This window comes from Lissotriton vulgaris, chromosome 12, assembly GCF_964263255.1.
Source record: "Lissotriton vulgaris chromosome 12, aLisVul1.2, whole genome shotgun sequence".
NCBI lineage: Eukaryota > Metazoa > Chordata > Amphibia > Caudata > Salamandridae > Lissotriton > Lissotriton vulgaris.
Window position 1 is genome coordinate 368,151,662 of NC_141700.1, and position 12,528 is coordinate 368,164,189.

Sequence of the window (12,528 nt, forward strand, 5' to 3'; positions counted from 1 at the left end):
GTGTGGATGTGTGGCAGCTTTCCAGGAGAGGAGACAGGAGCTGGCCACAGCGAGCGCGTTCGCGTGCGTGTGGCCCGCTCAATCCCGAGTGCGCGGCCAGCTCCTGTCCCCTCTCCTGGAAAGAAGACTCCGTAACAATCGGTCTCTGGCGAGACAGCGCTTCGCGCGGTTCAACGCCACGAGACCTAAAAATGAGCCATACTGTGGTAGTGAAGTGGAGCATTGTGGGATAGCACAGAAGGCTTTTCAGCATGACAAGATTGGTAACTTGGAAGTGCTGTTCCAAACTGCTTGTGCAGAAGCACTTCATTGATTTTAGGAGTGGTAAACCTGGGGGAAATATCACTGCTGTCAATTCTGAGTGGCCGATGTTCCCTCACCTTGCACTATCGGATACAGGGACATTAGACTCGGGTTTATGTGGTGTGAAAATACACCCAGTAAAAACACCAGTGTTGTGGGTTGGCAGTGAGAAGAGGCTAAGGCCAGTCACACCTCACCTTCAACCTGAGCAGCGGATGAGAGAAAGCAATGCTTCCCTAATCGCAAATTAACATGCCATGTTTCCCCAACCTTTCCAAAACGTGTCCCCCACAAAACTCCCTGCTGTGGACCCCCACTTCCATTCATACATGCTCGGAGCAGGTAGAAGATGGGAGCATTAAACTCCTTGTAATCGGGCCATATCTCTGTAAAATAAATGACCCAGTAATTCTGGGCTTAATAGGACATCCCATATTCTAGGGAGTTTAACCTGTAATTGTCGTTAACTCATGGGGATATACCCACGGAAATCATTAACTCAGGCCTCAGTATCTCTAGGTGAAGTTAATTATGACCTGGTAATGAAGCCCTACAAAGGAATGGTTTAATATGTGCCATTTGTTGTTGTTTCCAGCAGTGTCTTAGTGGTCCGTTGTTAAGATCAAAGCAAACTCCAATGATAATCTGGGTACAAATGAGCAGGCTAATAGAAGTGCTGCTGAATGGTGGAAAGATGTTACGGGCAGGATGGGGTTGTAATATAAAGGGAGTATGCCCATGGCCGCAATACAGTTCTACTCTGATGGCCTTCGGAAGGGATGATATGTGTGAGGATTTTGACAGCATGCCATTCAAACAGAGTGTTGTGCAGTGGTGTGGGTGTTTGATGATCTGTCAAATTCGGATAGTTTATTGTGGGTTTGTAAAGAACTCTGATAAATATCTTTATAGATCAGTGAAGTCTAAAAATGTGCCCTAATCTGCCCACAATTTTTGTCATGGATCAACCATCATGATCTTCATGGCACTTCAAAAGACTTTTTTTCAAGTACAATTTATAAGTAACTTTATTTGACTCCTTGTTTTCTTATTCAAAAAACCCCACCTAGGATACCTATCGTTATAGGAAGATAGAGGGCATTCGTAACACCTGTATAATCAATCAATCAATCAAAGCATTTGTATAGCGCGCTACTCACCCGGAGGGTCTCAAGGCGCTTGGGGGAGGGGGGTCCTCTACTGCTCGAACAGCCAGGTCTTGAGTTGCTTCCTGAAGGAGAGGTGGTCCTGGGTCAGGTGGAGGTGGATGGGGAGGGAGTTCCACGTCTTGGCAGCCAGGTAGGAGAAGGATCTTCCTCCCGTTGTGGCTCTTCGGATGCGGGGAACGGCGACGAGGGCGTGGTTGGTCGATCGTAGCTGGCGGGTGGGAGTGTAGAAGGTCAGGCGGTCGTTGAGGTATCTGGGGCCCACGTCGTGGAGGGCCTTGTGTGCGTGGGTGAGGAGACGGAACGTGATTCTCTTGCTGACGGGGAGCCAGTGCAGGTCTCTCAGGTGTCCAGTGATGTGGCTGTTTCGGGGGATGTCCATGATGAATTGTGCTGGGCTTCCCCTGCCGATCTGAAAGGTTTGATGCAAGAGTGCGGGCCTACTGCGGATACCAGACACAAGTCCCAGTTTCGTATTAACTGCTGAATCACAAGCAACATCGGTTTGCCCTCTACCTGCTTTGGACATATTGGACAAAGCAAGGGTGAAACTGCAATGACAGAAGCATGTAAAGCTAGTAAAGATAGAATGGCATCCTCAAGTTTGCTGTCCATTTGTTAGGCACCCGAAAAACGTTCTATAGTAGATTGTCCATCTGTAGATCGAACCCCTTTGGGTGACTTGATATGTTCATTTGCCTCTTTGAGAAGAGTGAAAAAAGAACACTCTCTTTGTTCGACAAAGGCAGAAAGTATGTGGAACAAAGGAGGGCCGCAGGAGCTCATATTCTTTTTAATCAATACCCTTTGCTGCTTCCATTTATACACATGATCTTGCCGGAGATTATCACTACACAGCCTTAGTAACCCACTCTGTCAACCGGAAGATGGGTCTTTGGATGAGTGAGATGCAACTGAGAGAGCGCAATTTGAATATAAAGTACATCGTAGCCATATTTAGACGTATATGTTATAAACGTAGGAATGAAACGCATATCGTAATGTAAAGTTGACGATAATAGCATAAAGGCCAACTAACGTGATAACATGGTATAGGAAATGTAAATATATTCACGTGTTAAACATGCATTAGATTTAGAAGGCCCGTATACATGATGGGTAAACATAGAAATGTGTAGAAGTGTTTACGAAATGTAGAACGTGCACAGTAGAATTCGTGTACGTGTGTAACTTTAAATGGAGAACCGGCGTGAGAAATGTAACGTGGATAAATGTATAGAGAACTTACATAACGATGTAACCAAGGAGAATGCATAAGTTATACTCTACGCAGTCGTATTCTATGTATTATATATTCTATGTAAAATGTATTCAAGTATAACTAAGACTTTTTGCTAAAGTACGAATATATAAATGTATGCCAAAGGTTATACTGTGTAGAGGGTTTTGTAGGAATGCTGGAAGAGTTTAGGTCATTTGTGATTGTAACCTGACTGACCAAGAGTTCGAAGGAACATAGTCAAATGTATGTAATTTAGAGGGCTTGTAAAAGTCGTAAATAGTTTGATGTGGACGTGAGAGCCAAGAAGTCTAGTACTTGTTAGATTTAAGGTGACAATGCCGGACGGAGCTTATTGCTCGTACGTGAGGAGAGAGACTTTTGAATGTGAACTATGTTTTAACAAGATCATTCACAGGACCTAGCAGGGTCAAGTTAAGCGACATAGAGCGAAAGTTTTGTTTAAGGTCACTTGACTTTTGCGTGAAAGGAGTCAGTAAAAGTCGCCAACGGGATGATGAAGATGACATCTAAGGAGAAGGGTCAACTTAACGAACGACGCAAGGAGTGGACCAATGGAAGAAGCAGGAAGTTGACATCATCGGGGAAAGTCCGTGGTGGGCGTCAAGGGGCGTTACACCCACACTGTGATTGTGTATTTTAGGGACAGCACCCCGGGGAGGAGGTAGCAATTGGCAATCGGAGATTAGGGACGGTGAGGCGAATTGCTCAGAGCGAAGACAAGGGTAGATGCCTTGAGCAGATGCGCTGAGAGATCAGAGCGCAAGGGAGCAGTAGGCCGAGGACCCTTAGAGAGAGTGGATGGGTAGGCAGATAGGGTACTGCTTCTGAAACTTAAGATTCCTTTAGAGGCTAAGAGAGTTTGAACTTCTTTGGAAGTCAAACTGCTGACACTTTTTAGGGAAGAAACTTGCGGAGTAGGGATGTCACATAGCATAGAGTAGGGACAGTTTTAACTTGATTATTTTATCTTACTGCAGATGACGCAGAAGGAACCACTTCACATCGAAGCTTAAGTTGCTGATATTGTAACTGATTTTGTATTTTGTATACTTTGAGGTTTTATCCTGAGTGGATTGTATTGCATTCAAATTTACTTCATATAAAACTTTTAAACTTTATCAGTTGTAAGTGGTTCTTCAGAGTGGCGTCAGTTAATGGGGTTTGTCTAACCTATACGGGGGCGGGGGTTGTCGTTTCCTCAATGACAGATACAACTCGATCCGAAATTGACGAATGAGATAAGTTATTAAATTGATCATAATCATAAATTGATATCAAAATCTCATTCCCCGCACAGACAAGGACAGAGTCCGCTTGCCCTTCTCTTCCAGTGGTGCGTAGGTGATAGTAATGGTCAACACAGCTCTATCAAGCTCGATCGTCAACACACCTGAGTCCTATCCAAAGTCTTCATTTACTCAGACTTCTGAAGAGAGACCCAGCCCTAAGTACCCAAGTCCGTGCACATTATTAAAGCACAAAAAGGAGAAAGTCACATTCTCAAGCAAGAATTCCGCGCTTAACACAACTCAAGTAAACCTTCACTGTTTTCATCTACTATGGACAGGAATTTTAAAAGCTCTCGGCAGCCGGACTTTTCTCATTCAGTCAACCTCACAAAGGAAAGAAAGTATTTCAAAGTGTTCAGCAATCACCACTGGCACAGGTTACATATCCTTCTCCTGAGACAACCATTTCAGTTCCCTACAATTCTGTGATTTCTGCCCAGCTGAGTTCCTTGTCAGTCATTTCTGGCCAGCTGAGTGGCAAAGCTTCTACCTAAGAAAAGCACAAGTCTTAAGAGAATAAACAGCTTAATTATAATATTAAATGATAGATGGATGTTTAATTTGGTAAGGGACATAGGCACAAAAGAGACACCATCACTAAACATGTCTTCAGTACTAGAAGATATGGTTCATAGGAGGCCTTGACTAACAAAAGACTGCCCTGGTTAAGAGACTGGCGAGGTCTAGTTATAAGCTGGACACTTGGCTTGAAAAATGAAGACTGCATATATCGAATAAGGAACAGAGAGGGAGATGTTATTATGATTAGCTTTGGAGACAGCGATTTTCCTGAATTTCCCTAGCATTTCTGAGCCCAATGCAAATTGTCTTCACCCCTGAAGTTAATCTTGGATGCATCTGGTTCCAAAATGGCAATTGTTGCAATCTAATTCACTTGAAGCGACTGTGAGAGTAACCACTTCGTACATCCCTCAGTTGCTCTCTTTTGAATTGAATTTGTTTTTCTTTGGAATTGAAATTTTACTTTTCTCTTTCATTTCTCTCTTTCTTGCATCCATCCGAGGACACACATTTATTTAGTTCCTTATTTTTAAGAGAGCCATTTATTATTTCATGTTTTCATATTTGTATGTGGTTTGTCAGAAGCTCCAAAGGTTTCTTGAACCGAAACAAGTTTAACCAAAATAAAACCAAAACCTCATCATAATCGAGGAATTCTTACAGAACTTGAGTTGCCAGTCTTTCTTCAGTACTTGTACAGTAGTTTCTAATAGAATTTCAGGTGTTGCATTTAACAATATGTAGTAGTTGCTGAGTAGAATTTATGTGGCTTTGGACACATTAGACATGATGCCGAAATGTGGACTTGATTTTTGACTTCAGTATGTTCCGTTTTTTTCTTGTTACCTATACACTGTGTTAACAAGCCCATGCAGGTCAAAAGGGTGTGATCAATTTACTCCAAATATTTAATGAGAGTGACAAAGCACAAATATTCTCCAGATACAATTTCTATAGATAAAGCCATCACATTCCACCTACTTTTGTCATCAAAATAGTTGTTTAAATATTTATGTCCTCAACTGTTTGAGTATCAACAAGCACATACCAAATGTTTTGTCAACTTAATTTGTTCTAAACACTATAATTTCAGATTTATGTCTACCGATTGCACATTAATACATTAATGCAATTTAGCATCCAGGATCCCACTACACCTTGACACAAGATTAGTCCTAAAATAAGATGTTATCAACATACATTAAAGCAGGGTGTGTGCTTCAGCTTTGGAGTAAACAAATGGTCTGCTAAATAAGAATTATAATAGTGGTGCAAGAACAGTACTGGAATAAAACATAGAAGTCACCACTTTACACTGTTGTATACCTCACTTGTTAAGTTGAACCTTGACCCAGGCTTTGGATTTAAATGTTTAGACTGTTGTTGGCACGTAATCGTTGGACCAGCTTCTGCCATAATAAGAAATGATATAATATTATGAGTCCAACGTTGGTAATCAATTAAAATACACTGCAGGACTGGAAGTGTTTTCCCTTCATAATCTTGGAGCTTAAAAAGCACATTACCAATGCATTAAGAGTGGTGCCAGACTTGGCACCAAACCAGTTTTGAAATGTGAAAATTAGTTTGAGAGTTGGTGTTCGGATAGAAAAATGTCTTGGGCATGGTAAACGGACATGCACCCCTACCTTGTGCTACTCACCTGCAAGTGAACCTACTATCCTTACTTTGTTTTTCCCCAACACCCACAAAATACTTCATGCATGCTGAGGCTTAGCCTGAAATGGTCCTGAGAGTCAGAGCATGACTCTGAGATTAAGTTGGAAGTGTCAAAGACGTACCCCTTGAGTGACTCAAAACTATCATCTTTGTGTCTTGGAAGTGTACGAGTGATGGTGGCAGCATACTGTTTCTGAATGTGCAATGCCTATTGGCTCATGTAAAGTTTTGCTCATATGCCATGTTCACAACCTACACTTATGTGTGAGTCCCGTGGACGAGCCTGATATTGGTTGTGAGTGTATGTATGGTATAGCCAGTGGGATCAAATTTGGAATTGTTCTGGTTATGTCATGGTGCAAGATGATGTTGATACAGCCTTCCCAGACTGTGGAAGTGCTTTGTGAGCATTTCTGAGCAAGTGCGTGTAGCCACAGACTCTGAAGTGTGGAGCCAAGAAGGTAGGTCTGCCCTTACAAATTCTACATGACCTATTTAGCAGAGAATTTCTGATTAGTCCATCCTGATCTCTGCCGTTTGTGTGATGGTAGAGGAATGAGTGTGAGTCAGCAGATTCAGTTTTTAAAAAGAGAGAAGTTTCTATGCTGGCTTTGGACCTTTGATCTGTCCTTGACTGGTCCATTCAGGAAGGCCAATGACAGGCAGGTGACAATCATGGTGTTTGTTACATGCACTCCTGCTTGGAGACCGCATCATCACTACCTGGTCTGAGAGCCATCCCCTTAAACAAATAATTGTTTGCACAGCAGAAAGAAGATGAAGTTATGAAAAGAATCACTCCAAACTGGTTCCTGAACTATAGACCGTGGATCCAGACCCTCTATCTGAAAGCTATATATAAAATTGGGACACTGTGTTTCCTACTTTGGTTCCAATGTCAAGCTACTTCACTTACCAAAGATGGGACTACTACACTCTTACTCAAGCTGTTTTGATCCAGGGCTGGGAAAGCTGATAGCCAGCCTTCCAGAGGCGAGTGAGCATCACTGGAAAGTTACACATCTGGCTTGATAAGCTATGGGTGCTCCGAGAACCTGAGAGCCTGTCTGTCTGCTGAGGGGGCGGAAGTGGAGCTCCTTGACCTGTAGAATCTGTCTGTAGAGGAGCAAAAGCCAAGCCACTAAGTCTGGTAGAGAAGTAGCCCGAAAGAAGCCGTTTTCCCAGAGAGTAGATCTGAAGCCGACCTGCATATACCAAAGAGTCTCCTGACCTCCCTGCCCAACTAAAGACCAAGCTTGTTAATGACTATTCACCCAGTCGCCCACTTCTGTGACTGCTACAGAGGTGTACTGGAGGACCTCTGCTGTGCCCAAGGACCTCACCCTTGTGCCTGAATAAAAAAGAAATATTATTCCACTGCAGGGGCTGGAGCCAAGTGTCCTGAGGACCTTTGCAGAGCTGGTGCATTCTTCATCAGCTGAAACATGAGGATTTGAGGTTGCTGATCATGAATTTTACTAAGCAGATATTTTTGTGGGACTTTGAGAGATAACTTCAGCCCGCATACTAAAGCTGCCTAGCGAAATCCTAGGAACTGACCTACAGTTCATGGATGTCAAGAAAGCTGCTCCACAGTTTCCATAGTTTGCACATTAGCTTAATTCAAGACTTTCTATTTCTGTGTGTGGTGAACATTGAGGTGTGCATCCCAGAAGTGTAACTTTGTATCTATGTATCATATTACCTTTTGATGGGATGAAAGGACTTTGTTCTTTAAAAAAAAATCTCCAACTCTCAATACCTCCCTTCGATGCCTTGGACTGCTCGCCCTCGTTACCCAGAAAGTCAAGTGCATTTGGGGCAGGCCCGGATTGGCCATAGCGGGCACCGAGCAATCCCCCGGTGCACTGCAAGGGTGGGGGCCCTTTTTGAGCCTCTGGGGGCCGATTTTGTTACAGGGCTGATTTTACTAAAACCGGCCCTAGCAAAGCGCTCGGCGGCACCTCCAACCCCTCAACATCTCCCCCCCCCCCACCCCCGAGTGGGGAGGGGGGGCCGGCCAAGCACTTTGCCAGGGTCGGTTTTGGTTCCCAGTCCGACCCTGATTTGGGGTGTTCGTGGCTCACTTTGCAACTCTACAGTTGGAAGGACCCCAGAACACCAGTGATTAATAGCCCTATCCGCCATGGCTGAGACCCAGTAATCCCAGCTTGCCTTCTGGCCTTCGAAACAGGTTCCGAGAGTCGCCAAAAACTAGCAGTGTTGTGCAAATTACTTTGAGGGAAAGCTTTGTTGTTGGATCTGAATTAGAAAGAATTGCCTATGCCTCACAGCTTAGTTAAAGTACACACAAGTTTAGGTACAAGTAAACCACAATTTATTAGTTTAATACTAATAGTGTGGCCCTGCCTACCCTCCTTCCCATTGGGCCCAGCCACCCCTGTTTTTTCTGATTGTTGTTGGATCTAGCATGGCCAAGAATCTATGAGAACTATGGCTCACTTTGTCCCATTTATGTACACTGGAACAAGCTGGGATTCTCTACCGAATTCATGGACTTGACAAATTTGCTTTCAGCAAATTGAAAAATGCCATCGCAACAAAACTGACCATAGCTTAATTACATATATATACAGGTTACTAACTACTAGTGCATTAGGAGGCTTTACATTGTGCAAACCACCAGCAAAATGCTGGTTAAAACTGTTGGATTTGCAGCAGGGGAGCACTTCCATACATATAGTGGAAATATTCCACCAACATTTTAATATTAATGTACACCTTGCTTTAGGGTGCTAAGTTAAAGTCGTACCCTGGCTTGTATGTTTCCAGAAGGGATTAAACTTCATTCCCTGCTCGACTTTTAACCCCAGTTCTCATTTAATAATGGTATTGAATTTCCATGTATTTTGGGCAAACAAGTGGTAAGTCTATTCTGTTTTCTTTTTAAGAGTTGTTTTCTCTGAAGCAGTTAGACGGGAACATGTTTTAGCTAGTCCATCTTGTACAATGCTTTGCCTGCCGGCTTGCATATAATAGCAGTTGCAGCTGGCTTGTACTAAGGGTGGTGAGGTCAGGTGGGGCGGGGAGGAGGGAGTTGAAGGCGCAACATTTTTTATAAAGTTTTTTAAAAATCACTTACCGCCGCAGCACGACATCCTCCTTCCTCGAGTTCCTTCTAGGAAGCTCCTGATGCAGGAAACTACTCTACCCAATCCTGGTGCTGCTTTCACAGCATGTAAGCAGTGCCAGGATTGGATCGAGCAGGCTCTCCCAGTGCTCCTGAGAGCACTGCAGGTCTGCGCTTTCTCAAACCCAGCTGACGAAGTCCGCCATGTTAGAGAACTTTAAAACGCTCATGTCTGGCCCGGCGCTGAAAAATAAAACAGTAATAAAAAAAGTTATTACCGTTTATGTTTCAGCTCTGGGGCTTGTGGGGCGACGTTCCTCTGCTCAAATGGAGGTGCTGCCACTGTATGATAGTCATAACAGAGGAGGAGTTACCACCATGCTTACTTTTGGTCCTTCTTGTTACAAAGTGCCTTGATCGAGTAAAGACCTACAAGAGATGTGCTCTCATGTTGTCCTTTTAAAAAGTTATGCCATAGTTTCCCATCGATGGAGTTCTTAGGTTATCAAGAAAAATATTAACCAGCTGTCATTACCTTTCAAAAAATGAATACTGCCTTCCCCACCAAATGCAGGGGGCCTGTATAATGTCGAGAGGATTAATTCCAGTAGCCGAACCCCAATAAAGACCTGTCATCTTTGGAGCCATCCTGAATAGAGAATACTTGATGTTAAAGTAAATGCTGCATCTCCATCGTTAGGGATGAGGGGGACTTAAGAGGACTATGAGTCCAAGAGTGCAAAGCTTAAGTCCTGTGTCCTGCACCAGAAAAGTAGTAGAATTACATCACTCTTTTCTTTTGAAGTCTTTTCCCATCTGTGTGTATGTTTGTCTTAAAGCATCTAAAAAAAACAATCCGTCACCCAGATCACACCATTGCCCTCCATCTCCGAGCCTTTAAATGTTGACTATTCTTGCATCTACAAGTCCCCTTTCATGAGAAAATCGCTTTTTGCACCAGGACCCTTTATCCCCAATTGAGAAGAACACCCAGTATAGCAAATTATACACAAAGAAACACATTTTCCTCGGCCCAAAGGTCCACGTTTCTGATTGTAAAAGCGATTTTCTGAAGATCTTTTCTCGTTTATTTTATGCTCTGCGAAATGTCTCTGCTTTTTGCATTTAATGCTTTAAAAGTGTCTTTTTAAGATTATTTAATTTTGCTGCTTGTTTGTGTTTTTCATTGATAGTTTTAAGAATTTTGATGTGGAAGACTCACGCAGGTGTGATGTGGACTGGCTTATGATTGGCCCATCCTCCAGGAGAGAAGAGTACAAAGTGTGTGGTCCATCCATCCCGCCTGCCTTCATCTCCGCGAGGGATCACACCTGGATTTTCTTTCATTCAGATGCATTAAGTTCAGGCCAATCTCAGGGATTTCGCTTATCATATATACGAGGTACTTAATAAAATCATGTTGCCTTCATTTTGTAGTGAAAAATGTGACAGTATATGACGTTGTTATTGCCTGAATTGCCAAGCATACTAGGGCTTACTATAGATAGGCTAAATGTTGTTTATAACTCTGTCGCATTTTGAAAAACTGTAGCGTTTGGCAGATGGCCTAGTTGATCATAAAGGTGATTGATATTCTGTCCACCATATTACAAGTGCAATACAGCATGTTTGTGACTGTTTATCCCATTCACCAACCTCTAAATCATGCCCTTAGGATGTCTTCCATTACATCATACAGCACTTCAAGAAGTGTAGACCTATAAGTGGAGTTGTCTTGCCATGATACTTCTGCAGACCTTCATGCTGCCTTTCTTGAAGCTATGACAGAGCACAGTTTAAATTGACTGCATCATTTTGAGTTATGATTGTTAAGAGGAATTTCTAAAATTATACTGTAATGCCATGTTGCGTAATTATTCCTTGTTCAAGCAAAATGATAGTGTGTGGAAAATGCGAACAACCCAAATGTATGCAGCTGTTTTTCGCTCCACTTCTGTTTTCTTTGCACAATTGTGTTAACACAGAATGCACCCTTACTTCTATAATGGACGCAAAAATGAATTTTACTCTGACATTTAGTGCCATTTTCACCAATTCCACATAACAAAGTTAGGGAGCAAAATTACCTCGCAAACCTGCCTCTGGTTAGCAAAATACCTTGTACAACACCTGCCCCTTTATTCAGCCCGCTCCCTCTCTATTCCAAACAAAATCCACCAAACAAGAATCCTGGCACCATCAGAGCTATAAAAAATATAAGAAGGAGCAGATGGAAGGCACAGTCAGCGACTACGGAAGGAACATACATATGTGTGGGCTGCACAGTCATAATAATGGGGGGCGGGGGGGGGGGGGGCGCATTCTCATTATTATTAATGATCTTTGAAAATGTGCGTCCTGGGGTATCTGTGTTTTCCATATCTTTTCTTCATTTTGTTCCTCACCCTTTTCGTAATCTATTACTCGTCTATTGCAAGTTATTTTTTCCTGAATTGCTACTCTGCTTACCTTTCTTTATTTTGTCATGATTTTTTATTAGTGTGTTAGTTTTTTTTCCAAAATCGCAATCCTCTTTCTCAAACTTTTCCAATAGAGCAAATGCAACTTAAATTGTTTTCTCTGTCAGTGCTTTCATACACTCATCTACTGTGCATTACTTCTAAAAGAAGAAACCTCGCTAATGATCCCACAGAAGCAGTCTGGCAATCCTGAAAAACAGAAGCCATAAGTGCAAGTCAAGCTCTTTCATTTCTTCTTTGTTTCCATAGCTCAATCTCGTTTGCTTTTTCGTTGCTCTCGTCCCAAAACTTTTTGTGTTCCTTTCTTGTTGTTTTTCTGTCTTATTTATTTATCTGTTAACTTCGATGTTGCCTCTGGCTTGCTCCTGGATTTGCCTTCGCTTGTGATCCACTTTTAGATAGCGCTCTTTTCCCATTTCTTTTGGTGCTGTTCTACCTGTGACCATTTTTGCTGTTAGTTGAACAAGATTTTTTTCCTGCTTTTTTTGTATGCTTTTTGCACATGGTGCTCTACCCAAGGACATCTGTTTTTTCTTGGTCCTCCTAAATATTTTTTCTTATACATATAAATAAGTAGCCCTTGGCACAACGATGCATTTTCCTGTTTCTCATTGTTTGTCTAACCATTTGTTTAGAATTTCTGCTGATGCATTATGCTCTTACTTTGCACCTTACTTTTGTTCTGTTGGTCTTTCATGTTAGTTTGAGCCTCCACTCTTGAGCTCCACCCCTG

General features: G+C 42.6%; 1 protein-coding gene across 2 annotated transcripts in view; it reads left to right on the plus strand.

The window, feature by feature from the left end:
• Positions 1-12,528, plus strand: part of LRP3 (LDL receptor related protein 3) — a 155,091-nt gene that overhangs the window by 80,695 nt on the left and 61,868 nt on the right. For both annotated transcript variants that reach the window (XM_086945139.1, XM_086945140.1), the window contains exon 4: positions 10,509-10,717. In XM_086945139.1, the coding sequence (XP_086801265.1) occupies positions 10,509-10,717 (209 nt within the window). The remainder of the gene's footprint in view (positions 1-10,508; positions 10,718-12,528) is intronic.